General features: G+C 43.7%; 1 protein-coding gene across 3 annotated transcripts in view; it reads right to left on the bottom strand.

Annotated features, from left to right (window-relative positions):
• The window catches only part of DDX10 (DEAD-box helicase 10), a 377,623-nt gene that overhangs the window by 276,208 nt on the left and 75,572 nt on the right, over nucleotides 1–25,843 (bottom strand). For all 3 annotated transcript variants that reach the window (XM_048844745.2, XM_048844755.2, XM_048844735.2), the window contains 2 exons: nucleotides 20,873–20,974; nucleotides 19,284–19,371 (listed from right to left, as the gene is read on the bottom strand). In XM_048844745.2, coding sequence (XP_048700702.1) covers nucleotides 19,284–19,371; nucleotides 20,873–20,974 — 190 coding nt within the window. The remainder of the gene's footprint in view (nucleotides 1–19,283; nucleotides 19,372–20,872; nucleotides 20,975–25,843) is intronic.

The following is a 25,843-nucleotide window of genomic DNA, read 5'->3' as shown; positions in this document are numbered from 1 at the left end:
ACATGTACAAGGATTCAATGTAGAAAAGGAAAGGCTGATCTGATCTTCATTAAATGGTAGTTTGTAACATGAGCCAAAAATAATATAATAATTTGAGTATCATTCTAGATCGGGGAGGACAAAATACAGCCCATGGGCCAGATTCAGCCCGACTAACATTTCTGTCCGGCCTGCCATGACTAACATTTCTGTCCAGCCTCCTCTGCTCCCTCGCAATCTCCGAGTTCGGGCTGCCAGAAGTCCCGCAGCGCAGCGGAGCGCTCAGGCAGACTGCCTGCCTGTTGTGGCCCCACACCACTCCCGGAAGCGGCCAGCTGCTGCTGGCACGTCTCTGCGCACCCCTGGCAGGGGGAGGTGGCTCTGGGCACTGCCCCTTCCCCCAGCACTGTCTTCACAGCTCCATTGGCCATAAACTGGCCAATGGGAGCTGCGGGGGCAGTGCTTGCAGGCATGGGCAGCCCATGGAGACCCGCTACCCCCTTACCCACAAGTGGCACACAGAAACATGCCAGCAGCAGCCGGCCACAGCCGCTTCCGGGAGCAGCATGGGGCCACAGCATGCAGGCAGCCTGCCTGAGTCCTGCTACAATGCCAGCCGGGAGCCGCCTGTTATAAACGCCTCCCAGCCAGAGCCTGTACTTCGCACCCCCTACTGCACCCCAACCCCCTGCCCCAGATCAGAACCCCCTCTTGCACCCAAACTCCCTCCCAGACCCTGCACCCCAATCCCCTGCCCCAGCCAGAGCCCCCTCCTGCACCAAACTCCCTCCCAGAGCCCACACCCCTCACCTTCTCCTGCACCCCAACACTCTGCACCAGTCCAGAGCTCACTCCTGTGCCCCAACTCCCTCCTAGACCCCACATCCCCTCCATTAATATAGTAGAAACATGCAGCCCATGACAACTTATCAAAATTTGTGGAGTGGCGCCCCTGCGAAAATTATTGCCCACCCCGTTCTAGATCTTCCTATTTAAGTGTAGTGGTCCAATAATCCTGTAACCTATTCTTTGATTTGGGTCCCATTCAGTGCACATTTTCCTGAGCCTCAAGCCTTGTTCATTCACTATGTGGACAAAGTACACAATCTATTAGGAGCATAAATTGCAAATTCTTATATCATCATATACTGGTGGCAGAAGAGCAGCTAAGTAATTGCAACCCAGAGTCTCTACAGCATGAAAATGCTTGGTGCGGTTACCACTTTGTATTTAACTATTAGTAAGGCTACGATTTTGTCAGATATTTTTAGTAAAAGCCATGGACAGGTCAAGGGCTTCTTTGAATTTTTGTTTATTGCCTGCGACCTGTCCATGGCTTTTATTAAAAATATCCCTAACAAAATGAGGAGGAAGAAGGGTCCAGCACCCATAGCTACTGGGGTTCTGGGGTCATCCCTGACGCCCACAGGGGATGGACAGCTGCTGGGGGTCCCTCTCCTCCCCATTGCCCAAAGGGGCTGGGCAGCTACTGGGAGCTCCAGGGTCCCCCTTCTGCCCAGTATCTGGGAGCTGCAGGGGTGGCTGGGCAAGCCTGTCGCTGACAGCTTGGGGCTGAAGCGGAAAATGTCATGGAGATCTCTGGAAGTCATGGATTCTGTCACTTCCATGACCTCAATGATATAACCGTAGCCTTAACTATTGGTGGGTAAATCAAGTGCAGTTCTAGTAGCATTATTTCTTAACATTTTTTTAAAGATTATGAGAGAGAAGAGCAGATTCCCCAACTCTTTCACCCTTACTGGCAGAACATTTCTCCACACTGGCCTGTGTGAAGTGTGTGTTTTCATCTGCTTGGTAGAAGTCAAATGTAAAGGGGAAAAAAGGAACTTGTGCCCATTTCTTCATGATTCATAGACTTTAAGGCCAGAAGAGACCATCATGACCATCCAGTTTGGTCTCCTGCACATCTTAGGCCACAGAACCTCACCAACCCAGTCCTGTAGTAGGCACATAACCTCTGGCTGAGTTACTAAAGTCCTCAAATCCTTATTTCAAGACTTCAAGTTAGAGAGAATCCACTATTTACTCAGTTCAAACCAGCAAGTGAGCCATGCCCCATGCTACAGAGGAAGATGAAAAACACCCACTGGCTCTGCCAATCTGAACAGTGAGAAAATTCCTCCTGACCCCCAATGTGGAGATCAGTCAGACCCTGAGCATGTGAGCAAGACCCACCAGCCAGACATCTGGGAAAGAATTCTCTGTAGAAACTCAGAGCCCTCCCCATCTAGCGTCCCATTTCTGGCTGTTGGAGATATTGCTAATAGCAGTTGCAAATAGACCACATGCCATTGTAAGCAATCGCATCACACCATCCCCTCCACAAACTTATCAAGCTCAATCCTGATGCCAGTTAGGTTTTTTTACCCACACTACCCCCCTTGGAAGACAGTTCCAGAGCTTCATTACTTTGATGATCACAAATCCTCCATCTAATTTCAAGCCTAAACTTGTGGATGGCCATATTAATTCCATTTGTTTTTCTGTCAACACGGGACCTTACCTTAAATAACTCCTCTCCCTCACTGGTATTTATCCAGTGATGAGCTGCCAAAATCTTAACAACCGGTTCCCTATAAAAAGTTCTGATTTTAGGGATGTGCCCCAGTATGTATTTTTTGTACCAATACCATACGGTTACCATACGTCCGTATTTTCCTGGGAGGAATTTTTAAAAATTCCTCCCAGACAGCGATTTAAGAACCAAAAAGTCTGACCTGTCTGGGAAAATATGGATGTATGTTAACCCTGCCTAAAGTTCTTTTTTAAAAAGATGGGCCTGAACTAGAAATTAGCTCCGTTTCACATGTATGGGTCCCCGCCACTCCCTGAGGGTGTGCTAGGGTGACCAAATGTCCCGATTTTATAGGGACATTCCCGATTTTGGGGTCTTTTTCTTACATAGGCTCCTATTACCACCCACCCCCTGTCCTGATTTTTCACACTTGCTGTCTGGTCACCCTAGGGTGTGCACATGGGTGGGTCCCAGGTGCTCCCTGCCCCCCCCCATTGAAGCAGGTGTGCAGGGTTACTGCCCTGGGAACTGCAGGGTACCAGTGGACGTGGGGCCAGCTGCAGACAGGGGTGCAGTCAGGGCTAGCTGGAGGCAGGGGGTCCAGGGCTGGCTGCGGGCAAGGCTGGGGGTGCAGAGCTGGCTGGAGACAACGGGGTGCGGGGCTGGCTGCAGGCAGGGCAGTGGGGTGCAGGGCTGGCTGGAGACAGGGGCTGACGGCGGGCAGGGCAGGGGGGTGCGGCAGTGGCTGGTACGGGCAGGACAGAGGGCGCGGGGATGGCTAGAGACGGGCCGGCTGGAGACAGGGCGGGGGGGGCATGTGGCAGGGGCTGGCTGCGGGCAGGGCAGGGGGTGCGGTGGTGGCTGGAGGCAGGGCAGGGGGTGGCTGGAGATGGGGGCTGGCTGCAGGCAGGGGGTGCAGGGGTGGCTGGAGGCAGGGGACGGGGTGCAGCAGGGGCTGGCTGCAGGCAGGAGGTGCGGGGGTGGCTGCAGGCAGGGGCTGGCTGCGGGCAGAGTGGTGGGTGCTCACGGGGAGAGCTGCTCGGAGCAGCCCGAACAGCAGGACGCAGCCCAGGCCTAGCAGAGCAGCTGGGGACCCACCAGGCAGCATCGGGATCCCCATGGCCAAGGAAGCAGCAGCAACAGGGCTCGTGCCCAGGACCAGGCGGCAGCCCACATGGCTCCCGCAGCGCAGCGCCCCCAGCGGCCGGAGGAGGAATTACATCACTTCCCAACCGGAACCCATCAAAGCCTCAGGGCCCCCTGCAGGGAAGCGGGTTAACAACCGGTTCGCGCAAACTGGTGCGAACCAGCTCCAGCTCACCACTGTATTTATCCCTTTGATGTATTTATAGAGAGCAATCATATCTCCCCTCAGCCTTCATTTGGTTAGGCTAAACAAACCAAGCTTTTTGAATCTCCTCTCATACGGCAGGATCTCCATTCTCCTGATAATCTTAGTAGCCCTTCTCTGCGCCTGTTCCAGTTTGAATTCATCTTTCTTAAACATGGGAGACCAAAATTCCACTCAGTATTCCACAGGAGGGCTCACCAGTGCCTTGTATAATGATAATAATACTTCCATATCTCCACTGGAAATAACCCACCTGATGCATGCTAGGGTTGCATTAGCCTTTCTTTTATGGCCGCATCAGACTGGCAGCTGATCCTGTGATCAGTCAACACACCCAGATCTTTCTCCTTCTCTGTCTCTGCCAACTGATGAGTCCTCAGTTTACAGCAAAAATTCTTGTTCATTCCCAAGTACACAACTTTGTACTATTACATTTCATCTCATTTCCATTACTCCAGTTTTCAAGGTCATCCATATCTTCTTATATGAAATTCTGGTCCTCCCAACTTTGTGTCATCCACAAATTTTATGAGCACACTCACATTTTGTGTGTCAAGATCTTTAACGAAAATGTTAAATAAGATTGGTCCAAGACTGATCCTTGTGGAACTCCACCAGTAACCTCCCTCCAGCCTGCATTTACCTTTCAGCATGAACCTTTGCACTCTCCCCTAAAACTACTTCCTTAAATTTTTATATTAATATTCTTATATTAATCCTGATGTTCTCCCATTTAAGTAATAATTTCCCATGTAGAATTGTATCAAATGCTTTATTAAAATCCAGGTAGACTAGATCTATTGCACTTCCTTTGTCTAGAAAATCGGTTATCTTCTCAAAGAAAGAGATCGGGTTGGTCTGGCACAATATAAAACTTTTGTAAAACCAGGTTGTATTTTATCCCAATTACTGTTTATCTCCATGTCTTTAACTACTCTCTCTTTCAAAATTTGTTCTAAGAACTTGCATAGAACTGAGGTCAAACTAAGGGGCCTGTAGTTTCCCAGATCACCTTTTTTTCCCTTCCTTAAATATAGGTACTATGTTTTCAATTCTCCAGTCAGAGTACAACCCCCAAATTTATGGATTCATTACATGTTTTTGCTATTGGGCTTGCAATTTCATTCGCCAGTTCCTTTAATATTCTTGGATGGAAATTATACAGGCTGCCCAATTTGGTCCCATTAAACTGTTTGAGTTTGGCTTCCACCTTGGATGTGGCAATTTCTACTTCCATATCCTTGTTCCCATTAGCCACCCAGACACGGCCCCCAAGTGCGCCTCATTACCCTTATAAAAAACTGAGACAGTATTTATTTAGGTATTGGGCCATACCTAGATTATTTTTAATCTCCACCCCATCCTTAGTGTTTCTTCTTTCCTTGTTTTCTTTATTTACATGGCTAAAGAACCTTCCATTATTTGTTTTAATTTCCTTAGCAAGGTCCAACTCTGCTTGGCTTTTTTCACTTTTTCCATACACTTTCTGGCCTCGATGAGGTAGTTTTGCTTGCTGATCCATTCCTTCTTCCATTCCTTGTAGGCTTTCTTCCTTCTCTGAATAACCTGTTTGGGATGCTTGTTCATCCAGCTTGCTCTGCAACCTTTCCCTACGAATTTTTTCCCCTTGCTTGGGATGCAGGCTTCAGATACTTCGTCAAAGTTAAAGAAATTAATCCCAAGCCACCTCCTCCACATTCAGATCCTTGAGTTCTTCAGTCTACCCACTTCCATAACTAATTCCCTTAATTTATTAAACTTTGTACTTTTGACATCAAGGACCTTATTTGCAGATCTATTTTTGTTTATCCTTCCATTGGAGTTTAAACGGAATTAAGCCATGATCACTCCAACCAAGGTATTCCTCTACAACCAGTTGTTCTAGGAGGTCCTCACTACTTAACAATACTAATACAAATCTAAAATGGCATCACCCATTGTTGGTTCAGTGACTATTCAGTGAAAAAATCTGCCGGTTATCACCTCCAGGAATATCTGGGCCCTACCATTATCAGCAGCACTTGTCCTCCAATCTATATCTGGGAAATTCAAATCTCCCATAATCACACAATTCTCAATAGTATATTAAAGAGATCTCTATCCATATTCAAATTGGATCCTGGGAGTCTGTAGGAGATCCCAAGCACTATCCCAGAGGAGCCTCTGTTATCTTTCTTCCCCAAAGTGATTTTGACCCAAACAGATTCCAGTTTATCCATTCCATCACTTCTAATTTTACAGTATACCTCATCTTTAATATACAATGCTACTGCTCCACCTTTACCTTTCTTTTCTGAACAGCGCATACCCTTCTATACCTGTATTCCAATCATGATTACTATTCCACCATGTTTTCATTATCCCTATAATATCTGGTTTAACTTCCTACACCAGTAGTTCTAGTTCCTCCTTTTTGTTACCCAGGCTCCACAGAATCATAGAATATCAGGGTTGGAAGGGACCCCAGAAGGTCATCTAGTCCAACCCCCTGCTCGAAGCAGGACCAATTCCCAGTTAAATCATCCCAGCCAGGGCTTTGTCAAGCCTGACCTTAAAAACCTCTAAGGAAGGAGATTCTACCACCTCCCTAGGTAACGCATTCCAGTGTTTCACCACCCTCTTAGTGAAAAAGTTTTTCCTAATATCCAATCTAAACCTCCCCCACTGCAACTTGAGACCATTACTCCTCGTTCTGTCATCTGCTACCATTGAGAACAGTCTAGAGCCATCCTCTTTGGAACCCCCTTTCAGGTAGTTGAAAGCAGCTATCAAATCCCCCCTCATTCTTCTCTTCTGCAGGCTAAACAATCCCAGCTCCCTCAGACTCTCCTCATAACTCATGTGTTCTAGACCCCTAATCATTTTTGTTGCCCTTCGCTGGACTCTCTCCAATTTATCCACATCCTTCTTGTAGTGTGGGGCCCAAAACTGGACACAGTACTCCAGATGAGGCCTCACCAATGTCGAATAGAGGGGAACGATCACGTCCCTCGATCTGCTCGCTATGCCCCTACTTATACATCCCAAAATGCCATTGGCCTTCTTGGCAACAAGGGCACACTGCTGACTCATATCCAGCTTCTCGTCCACTGTCACCCCTAGGTCCTTTTCCGCACAACTGCTGCCTAGCCATTCGGTCCCTAGTCTGTAGCTGTGCATTGGGTTCTTCCGTCCTAAGTGCAGGACCCTGCACTTATCCTTATTGAACCTCATCAGATTTCTTTTGGCCCAATCCTCCAATTTGTCTAGGTCCTTCTGTATCCTATCCCTCCCCTCCAGCGTATCTACCACTCCTCCCAGTTTAGTATCATCCGCAAATTTGCTGAGAGTGCAATCCACACCATCCTCCAGATCATTTATGAAGATATTGAACAAAACCGGCCCCAGGACCGACCCTTGGGGCACTCCACTTGATACCGGCTGCCAACTAGATATGGAGCCATTGATCACTACCCGTTGAGCCTGACAATCTAGCCAGCTTTCTACCCACCTTGTAGTGCATTCATCCAGCCCATACTTCCTTAACTTGCTGACAAGAATACTGTGGGAGACAGTGTCAAAAGCTTTGCTAAAGTCAAGAAACAATACATCCACTGCTTTCCCTTCATCCACAGAACCAGTAATCTCATCATAAAAGGCGATTAGATTAGTCAGGCATGACCTTCCCTTGGTGAATCCATGCTGGCTGTTCCTGATCACCTTCCTCTCATGCAAGTGCTTCAGGATTGATTCTTTGAGGACCTGCTCCATGATTTTTCCAGGGACTGAGGTGAGGCTGACTGGCCTGTAGTTCCCAGGATCCTCCTTCTTCCCTTTTTTAAAGATTGGCACTACATTAGCCTTTTTCCAGTCATCCGGGACTTCCCCGGTTCGCCACAAGTTTTGACTGCCTCTGACTGACTGCCTCTCCCCTTCATTTTCCAACTCAGCGAACCTGCACTTTTGCAAAAGGCTTCTTGCACTTTTGTACAGACATCTTAGCTGTTTCTGCTTTTCTTCACCCAGAATCCCCACCCGATTAGGTACAATCTTTTTACTACCAGTATGTATCACCTACCTGACAGTGACTGTCATTCTCTTTCCTCTGTCCATTCTCCTACACTCTATTGTTCCTTTCTCCATTGCTGTATCCTTTTACTTGATTTTCCTCCCACTCAATACTAGAATCAGGTGTGGAGATTACATGAGCTCTCGCCACCATCTCCCGCAAATTCCTAGTTTAAAGCTCTTTTAGACAATCAGTTGTGCCAACCTCCATCCCAGAAGTTTATTTCCTTCCCTAATCTAGGTGGAGTCCATCCCATCAGAACAGTCCTCTGAATTCCTGCTAGTGGTCAAATATTCCAAAGCCCCTCTTATAAAACCACTGCCTGAGCCACCTGTCAATCATCATAATCTTGTCTTGCCTTTGCTCTCCGCCAGACAGGTAGACTCCCACAGAAGATCACCTTAGCATCCATTTCTTTAAGCATCTTCCCCAGCCTGGCGTAGTCTTCCTTGATGCATCTCAATGAGAATCTAGCCATATCATTTGTTCCCATGTGAAAGCTAGTTAGTGGTCTCTTTCCACTCCCATTAGGATCCTCTTCAGCCTCTGGTATCTTAGCTCCCACCAGACAGCACACCCTTCTATTCTCCGGATCAGCTCTGGTGACAGGCCTTTCTGTACTTAGTAGGAAATCCCCAGTCACATAGCCCTGCCTCTTCCTGGTGTTGGGGCAATTATTCGACCTTCCCCTTCTGTTCTTTCTGGTTGCAAGTTTTCTTTGTCTTTTGTTCTCACTTGCAATCTTCTGTGACTCATCCTCTATCCTCCTGGTGCTCCAAACTGTGGCTACTGCCATTGTCTCTTACCCAATTCTTGCAGCACTAGCCACGCTTCTCTTCTTCCTTGCTCTCCCATGTTATGTTACTGACTGCCTCTCCCCTTCATTTTCCAACTCAGCGAACCTGTTCCTCAGCTCTCTTCCCCCCTTCACAAGCTGGTCTTTTCCTCTGCTTTGTTCTCAGCCAGTTGCTTCCACTGGCCACTTTCTTCATCCAACAATCTACCCTCACAGTTCTCTAGTCCAGCAGGCATCTGCAAGTCTTGATCCTCATCTCTCCTTCCCTCCATCACCTGCTCAAATCCCCTTCGAAACCCCACCACAGTTTCTGTCTGCATCACTAAACTTCAGATCTTCTCTTCCATCAAATCTATCAGGCAGCACTTCAAACAAAGCACCTTTCAGGTACCCGCTTCAGGATAATGTACATCACCACAGCTTCCACATCCAGTCATCTTCACAGTAGCTTTTTTCAGGTCACTACCACTGCTGCCAGCGTAGTTGTCATAACCTTCCCTTCTAAGCGCCTGTCAAGAAGGGGAAAAAAAACCACACACCAAAAAACACTCAAACACACCAAACTCCCCTTACAAACTCCCGCTCAAACTCTGTTTTCACCTCTGCTTGCCGGCTCCTATGCCACTGGCTGGCCGGTTGGCTGCCTTTATAGGTCTGCTGATTAGGGAAGCTCCCAATCAAGGTTCAGCGGTGATCAAAGGCTCTGTTTCTCTCATAACACACTGCCCACCACCAAACTTTGTAAACTGAAACAAGCCAGCAAGCAAACAAACCCCTTACTGCTAAGGAACACGGGTTTGTCTCCCTTCTCCAACAGATCTCCACTCAAACTCCCCTGTTTTCAGCTCTTTTTGCTGGCTCTTGTGCTGCTGCTCTACAAAAGGAGGCCCAGGCAGTTTTGATTTACAACAAAACCTGCCCTAGAAGACTTTAGGGGCTACTGGGAAACCAGAACAAATAGAAACCAAACTGAGACGAGAAATTATTTTTATTCTGACTGTTTAAAACCAACACACTTGGGAGAAATCATTTGCGATAATGATTCAGTACTTCTGGCCTTTCAGTTAGAGGGTAAGAATGTTTTCCATACCCTTATGAACCCCAAGAGATCATCCAACAAAACCAATCTATCAGCCCTGATCCCTACTGGGGCCTCTAGATACTCCTACAACATAAAATACATAATTATTTTCTAAGGTAAAATGAGGAAGCAGGAGAAATTTTTACATCTGAAAGTAGCAAAAAACTCAAACCCCCATGTTTTCCCTTGACAGGTCGCTTTAACATGCTAATTTTTGTTACTGGTTGCACTTGTAGGTATGCTTAAAGTCAAAGTAGCACAACACTTCATATTATAGGTCTCCATTTTCAATCACTCATTTATTTTCCCAAACTGTAAATTTTCAGGCTGAGATTTCCCATGACAGGTCTCTGCGCCCTTCTAGTATTTTTTAATTTTCAGCAAAAAATTGAACTGTTGCTAAGAATGACATATGGGAAAAATACACTTTTTCCCATATTAAAATATTATAACCATTTCACTAACAAGCTCGAGCACCTCCAGGCTTTGGAGCAGGGATTTGAAATTTGACAGTGTTTTTGCCCTGCTGACAGGGATGTGCCTTTTGGCATCCCCATAAACATCCATCCAAATCTGGCCAAGCTATGAGCCTCCAAAATCACTGTTCACACGATCAGTAGACTCCTGTGTGGCAGCTAAATTCTCTAAGGAGTCCAAATACACTGGGCATGCTCTGGGGAAGAAAACTATTAGAGCCTCCCCTGGGATAGTGCTTGGGGTGTGCTATAGACCGCCGGGATCTAATTTGGATATGGATAGAGCCCTTTTTAATGTTTTTAATAAAGTAAATACTAATGGAAACTGTGTGATCATGGGAGACTTTAACTTCCCAGCTATAGACTGGAGGACGAGTGCTAGTAATAATAATAGGGCTCGGATTTTCCTAGATGCGATAGCTGATGGATTCCTTCAGCAAGTAGTTGCTGAACCGACTAGAGGGGATGCCATTTTAGATTTGGTTTTGGTGAGTAGTGAGGACCTCATAGAAGAAATGATTGTAGGGGATAATCTTGGCTCAAGTGATCATGAGCTAATTCAGTTCAAACTGAACAGAAGGATTAATAAAAATAAATCTGCAGCTAGGGTTTTTGATTTCAAAAGGGCTGACTTTCAAAAATTAAGGAAATTAGTTAGGGAAGTGGATTGGACTGAAGAATTTATGGATCTAAAGGTAGAGGAGACCTGGGATTATTTTAAATCAAAGCTGCAGAAGCTATCGGAAGCCTGCATCCCAAGTAAGGGGAAAAAAAATCATAGGCAGGAGTTGTAGACCAAGCATCTCAGAGAGGTGATTAAGAAAAAGCAGAAAGCATATAGGGAGTGGAAGAAGGGAGGGATCAACAAGGAAAGCTATCTTATTGAGGTCAGAACATGTAGGGATAAAGTTAGACAGGCTAAAAGTCAAGTAGAGTTGGACCTTGCAAAGGGAATTAAAACCAATAGTAAAAGGTTCTATAGTCATATAAATAAGAAGAAAACAAAGAAAGAAGTGGGACCGCTAAACACTGAGGATGGAGCGGAGGTCAAGGATAATCTAGGCATGGCCCAATATCTAAACAAATACTTTGCCTCAGTCTTTAATAAGACTAAAGAGGATCTTCGGGATAATGGTAGCATGACAAATGGGAATGAGGATATGGAGGTAGATATTACCATATCTGAGGTAGAAGCGAAACTCAAACAGCTTAATCGGGACTAAATCGGGGGGCCCAGATAATCTTCATCCAAGAATATTAAAGGAATTGGCACAAGAAATTGCAAGCCCATTAGCAAGAATTTTTAATGAATCTGTAAACTCAGGGGTTGTACCGTATGATTGGAGAATTGCTAACATAGTTGCTATTTTTAAGAAAGGGAAAAAAAGTGATCCAGGTAATTATAGGCCTGTTAGTTTGACATCTGTAGTATGCAAGGTCTTGGAAAAAATTTTGAAGAAGGTGGTAGTTAAGGACATTCAAGTCAGTCAATGGTAAATGGGACAAAATACAACATGGTTTTACAAAAGGTAGATCGTGCCAAACCAACCTGATCTTCTTTGAGAAGGAAACAGATTTTTTAGACAAAGGAAACGCAGTGGATCTAATTTACCTAGATTTTAGTAAGGCATTTGATACCGTGCCACATGGGGAATTATTAGTTAAATTGAATAAGATGCGGATCAATAGGAAAATTGAAAGGTGGATAAGGAATTGGTTAAAGGGGAGGCTACAATGGGTCCTACTGAAAGGTGACCTGTCAGGCTGGAGGGAGGTTACCAGTGGAGTTCCTCAAGGATCGGTTTTGGGACCAATCTTATTTAATCTTTTTATTACTGACCTTGGCACAAAAAGTGGGAGTGCGCTAATAAAGTTTGCGGATGATACAAAGCTGGGAGGTATTGCCAATTTAGAGAAGGACAGGGATACCCTACAGGAGGATCTGGATGACCTTGTAAACCGGAGTAAGAGTAATAGGATGAAATTTAATAGTGAGAAGTGTAAGGTCATGCATTTAGGGATTAATAACAAGAATTTTAGTTATAAGCTAGGGACGCACCAATTAGAAGTAACAGAGGAGGAAAAGGACCTTGGAGTATTGGTTGATCATAGGATGACTATGAGCCGCCAATGTGATATGGCTGTGAAAAAAGCTAATGGGGTCTTGGGATGCACCAGGAGAGGTATTTCCAGTTGGGATAAGGAGATTTTAGTACCGTTATATAACGCACTGGTGAGAACTCACCTGGAATACTGTGTGCAGTTCTGGTCTCCCATGTTTAAGAAGGATGAATTCAAACTGGAACAGGTACAGAGAAGGGCTACTAGGATGATCCAAGGAATGGAAAACTTGTCTTATGAAAGGAGACTCAGGGAGCTTGGCTTGTTTAGCCCAACTAAAAGAAGGTTCAGGGGAGATATGATTGCTCTCTATAAATATATCAGAGGGATAAATACCAGAGAGGGAGAGGAATTATTTAAGCTCGCTACCAATGTGGACACAAGAACAAATGGATATAAACTGGCCACTAGGAAATTTAGACTAGAAATTAGACCAAGGTTTTTAACCATCAGAGGAGTGAAGTTTTGGAATAGCCTTCCAAGGGAAGTAGTGGGGGCAAAAGATCTATCTGGCTTTAAGATTAAACTTGATAAGTTTTTGGAGGAGATGGTATGAAGGGATAACATGGTTTTGGTAATTAAATATTCATAAATAGGCCCAACGGCCTGTGATGGGCTATTAGATGGGGTGAGATCCGAGTTACCGAGGAAAGAATTTTCTGTAGTATCTGGCTGATGAATCTTGCCCATATGCTCAGGGTTTAGCTGATTGCCATATTTGGGGTCGGGAAGGAATTTTCCTCCAGAGCAGATTGGAAGTGGCCCTAGAGGTTTTTTGCCTTCCTGTGTAGCATGGGGCACAGGTCACTTGCTGGAGGATTCTCTGCTCCTTGAAGTCTTTAAACTACGATTTGAGGACTTCAATAGCACAGATATAGGTGTGAGGTTTTTTTTGTAGGAGTGGTGGGTGAAATTCTGTGGCCTGCGTTATGCAGGAGGTCAGACTAGATGATCATAATGGTCCCTTCTGACCTAAATATCTATGAATCTATGTCCCAGAGTAGCAGGGACAGAGCAGGATTTTCCCTACAACTGCTCCTCTTAGTCGCCAGGATCCATTGTGGTGCCAGGCACATGAAACAAAAGCAGGGAGACTCGTGTGTTCTCCATGTGCACATTCTGCTAGCACTCAGGTAGCGGGGGAGATGCAGGAAGCATCTTGACTGGAACGGCATTTCTCTCTTCGGATGCAACATGATAACCTCTGCACGCCACATCCAATCAATGGGTATGGGAAAGAATAAGGGGGACGGTATAAGGGGAAAGACAGAGGACCTGCTGTGATCCGAGGAACAGAGCCCCTGGCATGCCGAGGGACGCACACAGACTCTGGTATAGAAAAAAATGGAGGACCCTACTATGGGGAGGGCGGGGGGAGAAGAGGGCATGAGGGACAGAGCCCTTGCTATGAGGGTGAGGTTGAGCAGCCTGCAGCAAGGCCCTGAAATAAAGGGGGATGAGAGGGTGGCTCACAGGGAGTTCCTGAGGGCAAGCAGAGAAATGCAAGCAGCCCCTGGAGTTGAAAATACACTACAGAAGCAACCAAGTGTGGCTGAAGCTGCTAGCTGTACTAACCAAATGCCCAAGGCCCAGTTTGTCCCCCCTTTCCCGTTCTGGCTTTCAGATCTTCACCAAATTAATAGGGTTCTTACCTTCTGATGGATAGAACATTCTCTTAAATTCTGGATCTGACTGAATTCAGCATTCAAAAGTTATTGCATTACAGCCAAACATAGAAATGTCACCAAGCTGAGTTTAAGGCTTGGCCAATTAAAATCACAGTAATTCCTAAAGGACCCAACTAAGATAAATTGCTAGGAACTAGGCATTGCAGATACACATAATAAGAGATAGTACCTGCCCCAAGGGTAAACAGACAAGTGACAAAAAGGGTGGGAGAGAAGTGTCATCCCTGTTTTACCAGATGAGGCACAGAAAGATTAAGTGACTTCCCCAAGCTATTACATGAAATATGTAGCAAGGCCATAAACTGAACTCAGATCTCATTTCAGTACCTTAAGCACAAACCCATCATCCCTCTGAAGGATGTGTTTTACACACACACACAGTTGTCACCATTTTAAAATTAAAAGTGATTCCTCTTAGGTTTTGAAGCCCATCTGCACCCACATTGGACAGCCAAAAGGGGAAAATATATGTCAGCCTGAACCTTTAATTAGCTGCTCCTGCTGTTTTAGCAGGAACGAGTGGATAATGCTGGCTGACATTTCTACTTTTTTGGTATTGCTTTCAGTCATAAAACCATTGGATGAATTCAAAGTTTGCACCATTATGGAGAATTAACACCTAGTGTCAATGCTGGATTATATTAATATTTCTATGATAGTAGCACCTATCCTTCCCCAATCCTCCCCAAATCCTATTGCACCAATATAAAATTAGCCACAATTTTTATTTCGTTGTATCTTTTTCACATTGTAGTTTTCAATATACAAAATACACATACACAACAATGTGCTTTTTTATTTGTCTGCTATAGCAAAAATTGGAGCAATAAAGCTTGACTGAATTTGAAGTTTTAATGGACTACACTATTACAACTTCTTGCCAGTCCTTCCAACGACTGATGAGGAAGTGACAGATATATACCAGTTCAACATCTAAGCCTTCCCTATCAAACTAGAGGAAGCAGTGAATGTATCTGCCTTATATTTTCCTTCAAGAATCTTTAATTCACCCCTCTCAGGAGGGGCCCATATGTACCACTCTCCAAAATTAACCTTCCATTTGCAACAGGAAGCTGCAGAGCCTGTGTAATTTTTGAAGATTCCCTTCCTTGCCCTTCATGCCCACTCATCTCCTTCCAGATGAACTACCAACTCCTTAAAACATCCAACAACCAACATGTTATTTTCATTCTAATATGAATGTTTAATATGCTAGGTTGTTTGAAGGGCTACAGTAATCCAAATCTGATTAGCTGTCAATCTACACTGTAATCCTCTTCACCAATCATTACGTTTTTCCCCCACCCTTTTAAAAATGTCTCCCCGATAGGATTTTTAAACTCAGCCATGAGGAGGAGCTCAACACTAAGAACCCACATATCCTTCAGCTAGGAGGCCACAACCATCATTAATGCTATGAATTCACCAGAGTACGCACACTACACTGACACCCACCCACCCACCCCCCTCGCTGCCTGCGTGATTCATTCTGGCATACAGGGAGATAATTTAATTCTTGTAAATTTCAACAATCTGCCTGATCAAAAAAACAGACAGGCCAGATAGACATGTAACACATTTCCTTGATAAAACCAGCATTCAGGGTATGATTCCAAGGTTAAGATATCATCTGTGATACAGCCATTGCTCTTAAGAGCAGGAACAACTAGGCTCTTACACACATATATCCTGCGTAAAGGAAGAGCCCAGGCCTGATCCATCTTTTTTCCATAAGTTAAGAATTTTGTATACTGACCCCATACACATATTCATCTCTAAGAGAGTATACTTTAATTTTACATTTGTATTACATACTACTATAAAAAACTGTAATAGAAATAGGATTTTCAGGGTAGCTTTAACATTACATCCATCAGTCTGAAAGAAAAGCCCTTGTTTGATCTTGATCCACTGCTATTCTGAAGTGTTAAGACTGTTTCAACTCACCTAATCTAAATTTATCTTCCTTTTTTTTAAAAAAAAATCTTAAAGAGCCAATGCAGAAGCAGCCATTGAAAGGGAAATGTTTTATTAGTTTTGTCAACCGAAGCCAAAGAACATTTATTTGTTCCTGCTCTCGCCCCTTCCTAGCCAGCTGTTTCATCATGTCTTATGTAAATTTATCTAACTGTAAAACAGAGTTACAGTTGCAGATGATCACGATATGCCACCGGGTATTTTGGTCTAAAGAATGCTTTGCCAAAGAGGAAACAAAGGGAAACTTGCACTGCCATTCCCATGTTACAACTAAATGTCTTAGGATTTCAGTCCAGAGCCATCAACCTGGCACCTTTCATAAATAAAACTACTTTTAAAATTGAACATTCAGTAGTCATCAATGGTCATTTTAACTAACTAAGGGCCTAACCTCATTGTTGTTACTCAAGCAAAACTCCCACTAACTTCCATCAACTGGAAGGGGCAGAGAGAAGTAGATCAGAGGAGGAGCCAGGAGGGGGTGGAAACCTGAAGAGCATAGACTGGAACTAAAACAAGGAGCCAGAGTGGGGGAGAGACAGGACTGGTAAGGGACAAACTAGAGGGAACAGAGCAGAAGGGGGTCATGCTTGGAGTTGGGGGAGGGTTAAGAGTCTGTGCCCACTAGATAACCTTCCCTTCCACAGCCCGGAATCGAACATGAGATTCCTGAGTCTCACCATTCCTCTGATGTACACAAACACCTTTGACACCCATTGGCAAAGTGCCTCATCCCCCTCTAATGGCTTGTACACACTAGTAGTAGGTTGTAATCCTCTATGAGTTACTCTGCTAGCTCAAGTGCCAGAGGTCTGCACGGTGTAACTGAAGTTCCTGCTGATGATCTAAAGTAGGTGTCAATACGATGCCACATGACTGAATTTGTTTTTTCTTGTGTGCACGCGTTATGATATCATTGTTAATTATATGATCACATGGACCCTGCCTCATTCAGAGCACAGGAGGGATGGTGCTCACTTAAGGAGTAGCTATCCAATATTGTGAGTCCTCCTCATTGCTTATTGTGTGGCTCCATGCCTTATTCACTATTCAAACCTGGGTCTGAAGATAGACTTGTTAATTTCTTCATGGGCTTTTCTGTGGCACTCCTCACTATAGAATCTAAGTGTTTCACAAACATTAAAGAATTTATTTTCATAACACCCCTGTGAAGTGGGAGGGTTTGGGTTGCCAATTTGAGACAACTAGGACCTGAATTTACAGAGTACTTAGCATTATATAGCACTTTATATATTCCAGCGGAGCCCCCACTGATTTCAGTTGCAGTTGAGAGTGCTCAGCACTTTTGCAAATTAGACCAAGAATCTCAAGTCAGGTACGCAGAAAATGAGGAACACAATTAGCGAGCACCTGTAAAAAGTTTGGTTTAAGTGACTTGCCCAGCATCCCAAATAAAGTCTGTGGTACTGGCAGGGATAGAATCCAATTCCCCAGCAAAGCACTGAACTGTCTCAGCCATGAGACCATACTTCCTCTTCCTGCAGTCCCCTGCCTCATTCATCACACACCTTCCAACTTCTGCAACAAATGAGGCAGGAGTCCTGCAGACAGCAGCCTCCTTCACTACACAACCTGATTCATCCCCACACCACATCTATTCTATGGAAAAAATAATATGTGATCATGAAATAAAAGACTATCATAATTCATACATACAAGGGGGCCAAATTAAGGTTGCATGGGCACTCTTAATACTGGCATTTCCTAACTGAGTTCTTGACTTTGCAATCTTAATATTTAACAGGTTTGGGGTTTGTTTGTTTGTTTTTGGTGTGCATGTGTAACATAAAGCAAGACAAAGATTTTAGGGGGTTCTATGTTCCATCAGAGTTTCTGGGGGAGTGGATGGAGGGGGGCAATTAGGATGTGAGGTAAGTTGAAGGGTGGCAAGGCAAATTACTTCCTCCAACAGCCCTATCCTGACCATTAGGTTCCTGTCCCAATCCTTGCCTATATATCCAAATTAATACTCTTCCCCCAAACTCATTTAATACTTTCCCCCCAAACTCACTAAGAACTCACTTGGAGCTGCGGAGTCTGCGCTCAGGGCTAGGGCAGCACACGGAGACCCCCTCCCCAGGGGCTGCAGGGACATGGCAGCCACTTCCAGGAGCAGCGTGGAGTGAGGGCAGGCAGGAAGCATAACTTAACCCCACTGAGCTGCTGGTGGTGGCCAGGGGCCCCGGGACCTCTTTAATCACCCGGGCCCCTGGGGAATTGTCCCCCCTGTTGGCAGGTCTGGCTACAGCCCAGAAATCCCCAGCGCCGCAGCCCAGAAATCCCATCTAAGCATGGTTGAAATGCATGGTCCTGCCCAGAATGAAGTGTAGGAAGCCAGGCCTGTCTCCTAAGGAATCCAATGGTCCTAAGGGAGACCTAGGTTAAACTCCCTATTTCACCACAAACAACCTGTGCAACCCTGGGCAAGTCACAACCCCTCTGTGCCTCAGTTCCCTACCTGTAAATGGTAGTGGTAATATTTCTCTGCCTCAGAGAGATATGAGGATAAGTACATAAAAACTGTAAGATGCTCAAATGCTATGGCGATAGGGGGTCCCCCCTTAGATACCCAAGGCAGATGGACTAAAGGGGTCGAAGGCACAGTCCTCCTTGTAGCCGTGACATACGGATTTTCCATCACTGAAGGGATGGATTACCCTGTACATCCAGGAGGTGCAACAATGAAAACCTTGATTAAAAACGTTGGCATCTGAGGTATAAAGTTATTTATATTTTTCAAAATTATATTGATTTGAAGACTACGTTTTCTGGGCAAATTATTTAAGCTCAACAGTCATATTTGCCAGTTTCAATAAGGTTTTTTTTTTTTTTTTTTTAAACTTTGATAACCAATTAGTATTTTTTAACATGCTCTATATCAGCTCCCGGAAGAAAAGCAATAGTAGGAAGAACCAGAAATATGTCTATGGTCCTTCAATCAAAAAATTGTCAGTTAATTAAAGAAGAATGTGTGTAATCCCATCTCCATTGTGGAAAAGAAGACAACAAAGAGAAGATTAAGATACTTGTCACAACTCCTAAAACAAGATCATTATTTTCCAGTGGTATCTAATTTTTTAGATTTAAAAATGATCATATTTAGCAGTTCCAAGTACATTTGCCTTAGCAACAGTTGGCAAGGCAGTTATTGTAACAGTAGTTCTATTTAACAAATATGTCTTCACAGGGCTGTGTTACAGACAACTTACCCTTTGAGCCCTCTCCTTTAACTCTTGATCTTGAGCTAAAAAAGCCTGCATCTTCTTTTGGACATCTACAAGCTTTTCAGGGTTGATTCTAATAAAAAAAAAGGAAAATTATTTTACCTTTAGAAAATGCATTAAGAAGCCCATATTAAGTTCCCAGGAGTACTTTTTCATTCCCTCTGTATTATTTTAAAATGCATAAAGCTATCATTACTGTGAACAAGGTTTAACTAAAATCATGAAGATCAATCTCCTTAAATAAATAATGCAGGCAAGGCAAACAGGAACTCAGACCCTTTAGCCAGAGAACAGATTGTTGAGACGGAAAAGATTTTTTTAAACGTAAAGCCAAAATTAACATTAAAACACTTCAATTTATAAAATGTAGAGAATGAACTCAGAACCAGAGAAAGAAATGTAATGTACTGTACTAATATTTTATTCCAAGATAGCACCCTTCCCAAGTAGATCTCATAGCATTTTTCAAAGCTTAAAAAAGACCCAATACCCCTGAGAGGTACCAGTAAAGTATTTCTATTGTATCCATTTTATAGATGGGCAAAACTAAAGAATATTGAGATTAAGTGATTTAAAAGTATCCCAAGATCTGGACTTAATGAGATAAGCCACAACTGCTTTGTTACAGCAGTCTCCATTATACCTTGTAAGGACTGTGTCAGCCACCCTACGAAGTGCTTTGCTTTTCTGTTTTCATTCAAGCTATTAATAGTTTGATGATTTAGTCTTTGCATTGCTTTTCTTTTCCATCTACCTCTATTCCCCACCTCCTAGTCCCAGGCATCTGTACCTCCCAGGCTTCTGAATAGCACAGTTAGATATGCTTCAACTAGTAGGGGAAAATGGTCTTTTGACAAACTTCACTATTTAACTCAAGAGGTTCTAGATCCAGATGACATTACTGTATGCCATCTGTTTAAGCAGCACTGTACAATAAATGATGACCCTGCTCTGAGGACCTTCCTATCAAAAATCAGACACTCTCAGTGTAGTGATTAAGTCTGACTGGGCAACAAAACTTTGATAAAAATCCTGTGCAAGAAATTATATATACCAACTTTTTCTGTGGTAAAGTATTGTTGCGATCAGCAACTGCTTTTTTTTTTTTTTTTTTTTTGAGAATAAAGATCATATTAATTTACAAGGACTTCTGAGCTTTACTGAGTCACCATTTTAAGTTCCACACTTTGTCAGAACTGGGTAACAGAAAGCTGCAGTGTAGCCAAAAGTTATTTCCAGATTATACATATACCAACTCACTATAATTTTAGACAAAGGCTGCATAGCTGGGCAGTGAGCTCCAAGCAGGCATAAATACTAATTTGGTTTGTATATGTAAAGGTATAAAACAGATGATGTTATAAGGAAAATGAGGAAAATGTGCGTTGGTGCACTGAATCATTCACAGAAATCAAATTAAAGACATGGAAAATGCAAGCTCTCCTTTCTTTATCCAACTGCAGGTAAAACATGCAGTTTAATGGTATCTTAATAAAGCAAGACTGTCACAGAATCTTCATATACTACCTCTGTCAAAGAGGACTGAAATCACTCACTAAGCTTTGGTAACTCACTTGATTTCATTGACAGGTACTTTTCTCTGCGACAGTTGGTGAACCATGCCTTTTTCTTCAGAGGGAAGCAGTACTAACAAAGCTTCACCACCTTCTTTGTACCTGATCAAAAGAAGAAGAAAAAAAAGCAAGGATCTTTGATTAAAGGGTTTTAAAAAAAAACTATTCAAAAGGAATCGCATACAGCAAGTTTAACAAACCTTGATCCTCACAACAGCCCCAAGTAGCAGGCAACTATCCTCATTTTACAATGGGAAAACACACGCAAACAGGAGACATGATTTGCCAACATCACAGATGGAGTTAGTGGTAAAACTACGGACGGAACCCAGGGGAGCTTGGCTTCCAGACAGAGATTTATGTCACTAAGCCATACCTCTCTGCACATGATGGATTTTTGTGGTTATCAAAGCTAAACCTTTTAGTGAAACGTACGTTATAGGATCCGGTTATTTGTTTCAGCTTTTAGTCATTGATCATTCATAACATTAATTCACAACTACTTGAAAGGCCTGAAGGACTGGAAACCTACTATGGTCTCCATATGGAAGATGGGCGACACCTAGTAAGCTCAGCACATGTGTAGACTGTTGGTTGGTTTATGTATGTTTTCTCTGTACTTCTTTTGCCTCAAGTAAAAGTACTGTGCTTTGTGAACGATGGCTGGTCACTGGTAAACGCTGTCATAACCCTTGGGAGACAGCAGAATTGCAGGCCCTGGCCTAAAGTCAGACCTGCTGGGATTAGCACAGTGAGTTGCAAGGGAACTGCAAGAAACCTAAATCTCTGGTCTGAAGAGAAAATGATGCAGGTCCCAGCCACAGAGAGGTGACTGTGAAAGCTTGAGACTTAAAGGGGCGCCCTTGAGGAGACCATGGAGGGGGCAGAGATGCAGTTAACCTCAGAGTTGTGACATATGATCGTGATGGAATCACACTTGTGTGTGCTCCAAAAGTATCTCATTCTTACTGAAAGAGACTAGTAGTGGGGAAGGATTAAGACCCTTGCTCTAACTTGTTTCCAAACAGGTGTTTTAATTTGCTCGCTCAAAGAAAGGCTATTTAGACAATTCATCAAAGCATAATTGAAAGAAAAGCCTGGAAACAGTAATGAACTGAGAGATACTAGATGCCAAACAATGAAAGCAGAGATTGATTGTCAGTATGAAAACTGGGTCTAGGATTCTCTCTTCAGTATATTTAATAGGTGTTTGGGATGCAGTCAATTTGGCAATTACCCAGATTTATGTTTGGTAGAAAGCTCAGAACTCCTACACTTCATTCTTAATGTCTCCTACTTGTTGACTTCCTCCCTGGAGTAAGCCTGTGTAGCTTCCTATCTTATAACTAATTGGAGGGATGGGGGTAGGTGGAGAAAGAAATAACTATCACTGTAATAAACAAACAGTGTGCTTACAAATCCCACTAAGAGAGATATAATGATTAACTAGCGCCTCTATTTTCCAAATCTACCTTCACTGAAACAAACATTAAACCTATTTAATTCAACTGTGACAAAGAAGTTTACAGACTGAACATAGTATCTACAGTGCAACAAGGATGCAGATTACTGGGAAAATCCCTGTATAAGATCCCCTACTAAATACACGTTAGTCTAATTAAAGGACCAGCCAGCCTGTGACAGTGTAAGGAAAGCCAGGCTCAGCCTTGTCTGCACCTACCAGCTAGCCCCCAGCAGATGCTGATATGGCAACTTAAGATAGTGACCCCAGCCACGAGAGGATCAGGAAAAGACCACTTAAACAGAGCTCCCCTCAGAGTGAGGAGACCCCAGAGAGAAGAGCCAGAGGAGTTCCCTCTCTGGAAGGACCTGAAAAAGCCAGACTGGAAAAGACCCACAGGGAGCAGGGTAGGCTCATGAGGAGGAAGCCCTGAAATAGGCCCCACAAGCAGCAGGGCAATCACTAAGTGAATGTGCCGGTCTCTGCGGAAGGGAAGCAGTGTAAGAAGCAGGAGAGGAACTCCGCAGGAGCAGATTAGGCTCCTGTGTGGGAAGCCCTGAGGTAAAGGCCTACAGGGATGAGGGAGATGCTCAAGGAAGCCTGCCAGGAGGAAGTAACATAGAAGGTATGGAGAGCTTCAGTGTAGCCCAAGAGGGACAGAATTGTTTGGACTCTTAACTGGACCTTTTTTTACCCCAGAAGGGGGCTGAATTTTGTGTGAGATGGTCAGAGGGCCAGGCCACGGAAGATGCAGAGAGTTAGGCCATCACAGGGCCAAGGAAGTGGCCATTAGATAGCTCCAGAGACAAGCTTGCAATACCACCTCTAAGCACAAAGGGCCGCTATGGCGGTAAGGACAACCCATTACAGCTTTATTTCAGAAATGTATTGAACTGGGACAGAATCCCATGAATGCTAGTAAACAGGGGTCAACAAGGAAAAACAATGAGTGATCGACAAATAAGATGGAAAACAAAGCCATTGTATGAAGCAGAACTAGAGGAGTGGAGCTACTCACAGGGATGTCTAAGTAATTAGCTACCGTAAGCCAATAAGTAAACTGCTGCCACCAGCAGCAGCCCATTCATTCCTGTCCTCCTCAAAAATTTTATTTTATTATAATATTTCTCAACTGACAGGTTTATCAAAACATTATCACCTCTTCATCACAAAACATTTATCACCTATACCACCTACCTTGTGTTATCTTTTTTATTTTCCTTTGCCTTATTTTTATCCTCCTTCTATACTGGAGTATTTCTTCATCTATTGTTGAGTAGCTGGTTTGCCCTCTATTTTTTCCTATACTGTGCACTAGTTTTCCCTCTACCTCACTCTTACCACTTCTTCTGTTCCAACATCTGTCTCTCCTTTCCCCTTCCTCATCTTCATATATACTTTTCTTCCTCTCTCCCATCAATTCCTCATTCTTCCTCTCACCCCATCACATTCTCTACTGGGTTTCACTATTGGGTCTCTCTTCAAACATATTCACTCTCCTCTATGAATTCTTTTCCCCAGTATCTCTCCCTTTCAAAGACCCCTCTCCTCAGATTCATTCTCTGGAATACCTTGGCCCCCTATTCTCCAAAGGGCCCAAAAGAGGATGGGCAATTAAGGAAAGCAGGTATATGGGGTGAAGGGACTCTGTCTTTTGAGTGAGAAAATGTATAGGAAAAGAAGACTGGAACATGGACAGGTGATATGTGGAATTCTTAGTTATGAGGACTCCAACAGTGGTGAAAGGGGAAGTCCGATGTTGGCTAGAGAATGGAGGTGGGGTGAGTAGAACTGGTTGAGCCAGCTTCTGGAAGGAAGCTTTGTGGGCTCAGGCCAATAGCCATGGAGCATCAGGCAGTAAAGCTGAGGGTGAAAGAGAAGTAGATAGTGAGAGGGAGAGAGGCGGCTGGTACATAAATATATGGTGGAGTGGGACCCATTCAATTCTAATCTAGAAGTGGCTCTGGTAGTTGAGATATATGACTGGCTTAGAGTCAAAAAGACAGGAGTGCTAGAGTAAATAAAGAGGACTCAAGGAAAACTTTTTCTAGGATAGCATTTAAATTTGCGGCCAAGTGGGTACGAATGGACATCCCCAGACTCACTAAAAAGATCATATGAAAATCATTAATTAGTCTTGAGACGGGATGTGGAGGGCCCATATTTCTCAGAAGAAAGCACATACAATATTTTATTTAGTAAATACTGCATCCCCAAAAAAAGACTTTAAAAACTTTAATATCCAAAAGCAAACAGTATAATAAGTAACACAAGTAGCAATTACTATAGTTAAGGTTGGCCAGTGCTTTCCACTATAACATGCTGTGTTCAGTTGCTTATAATTTTTTCAAAACTTTATTTGCTTGGACAGATTTTCTATGCTGGATATCTGCCTCAGGCTGAAAATTTGGGGAAAATTTCAGCAAAAATGGAAGAAAATGAGATGTGGGGAAAATAGGTTGTTTTGCCCATTTTAAATTCTTACAACAGGTTCATTGAGATGCTCTAATGCCCCTATGCTTTGGAGTAGAGACTTGACGTTTTCAGGTTGCAGCTCTGTTGTAAGGGACGGGTCATTTGCCATTCCTGTGAAAATTCATCCAAATTTAGTCCTCTGGAAATTTGTTTGCGTATGCTCAGTAGAGATTTATTAGAGTCTGGAAGCTAAATCGTCAGAAGATTCAGCCTGTAGTGCATATAATCCAACCAAGGACAGTAGGGGTAGAGGATTTTCCACACAAATACCCTTAGCAGCCACAGGATGCTGCAGCATTGGGTGTAGCAACTGAACTGGGAGACATTCTGGCGCTCTGAGTGCGCCCCAGCAGCAAGCAGGAAGAGGTAGAACCAGCTGGGCTGGAATGCAGAAGGGTGAGGAACAGAAGCTGGTGGAAAGGGACTGAAAGCTGAGGTAAGGGAGAAGGCCTCTGAAATAGAAGGGGTAGCAAACAAGATGTCCCAGGAAACTATAGGCTAGTTAGCCTCACACTGATCCCAGACCAAAAAAAAAAAAAAAAAAAATCACAGAAAGATCAACTTGGGACTCGAAGGATAGTAGCATAATTAATGCCAGTCAACATGCTTACAGAAAACTGATCTTGTCAGACAAGCTTGATATCCTTTTTTGTTGAGATTTGACAAAAAGTTTGATTTGACAAAAGTAACTGTTGGCATAATATATTTAGACTTTTGTAATGCATCTGACTTCATCCCAAATTGCTTTCTGATAACAAAATTAGCACTATGCAAAATCAATGCAAGCCATATCAAATGAATTAAAATTGGTTAACTGAAAGATCTCAAAACAGTTTTTAAATTAGCAACACCCAATGGTTGGTGTTTCTAGTGGGGTTCTGGAATCTGTTCTTGTCTCAAGACTTATTCAATATCTGTATCAATGATCTGGAAGAAAACTGAAAATCATTGCTGGTAAAGGTTGCAGATGACAAAATGATGGGGATAGGTCATTTATACAGACTGACCAAGATTGCTTGGTAAGGTGGGACCAT

Source organism: Caretta caretta, chromosome 1, assembly GCF_965140235.1.
Source record: "Caretta caretta isolate rCarCar2 chromosome 1, rCarCar1.hap1, whole genome shotgun sequence".
Classification (NCBI taxonomy): domain Eukaryota; kingdom Metazoa; phylum Chordata; order Testudines; family Cheloniidae; genus Caretta; species Caretta caretta.
This window is presented reverse-complemented; position numbering and strand designations above follow the sequence as displayed.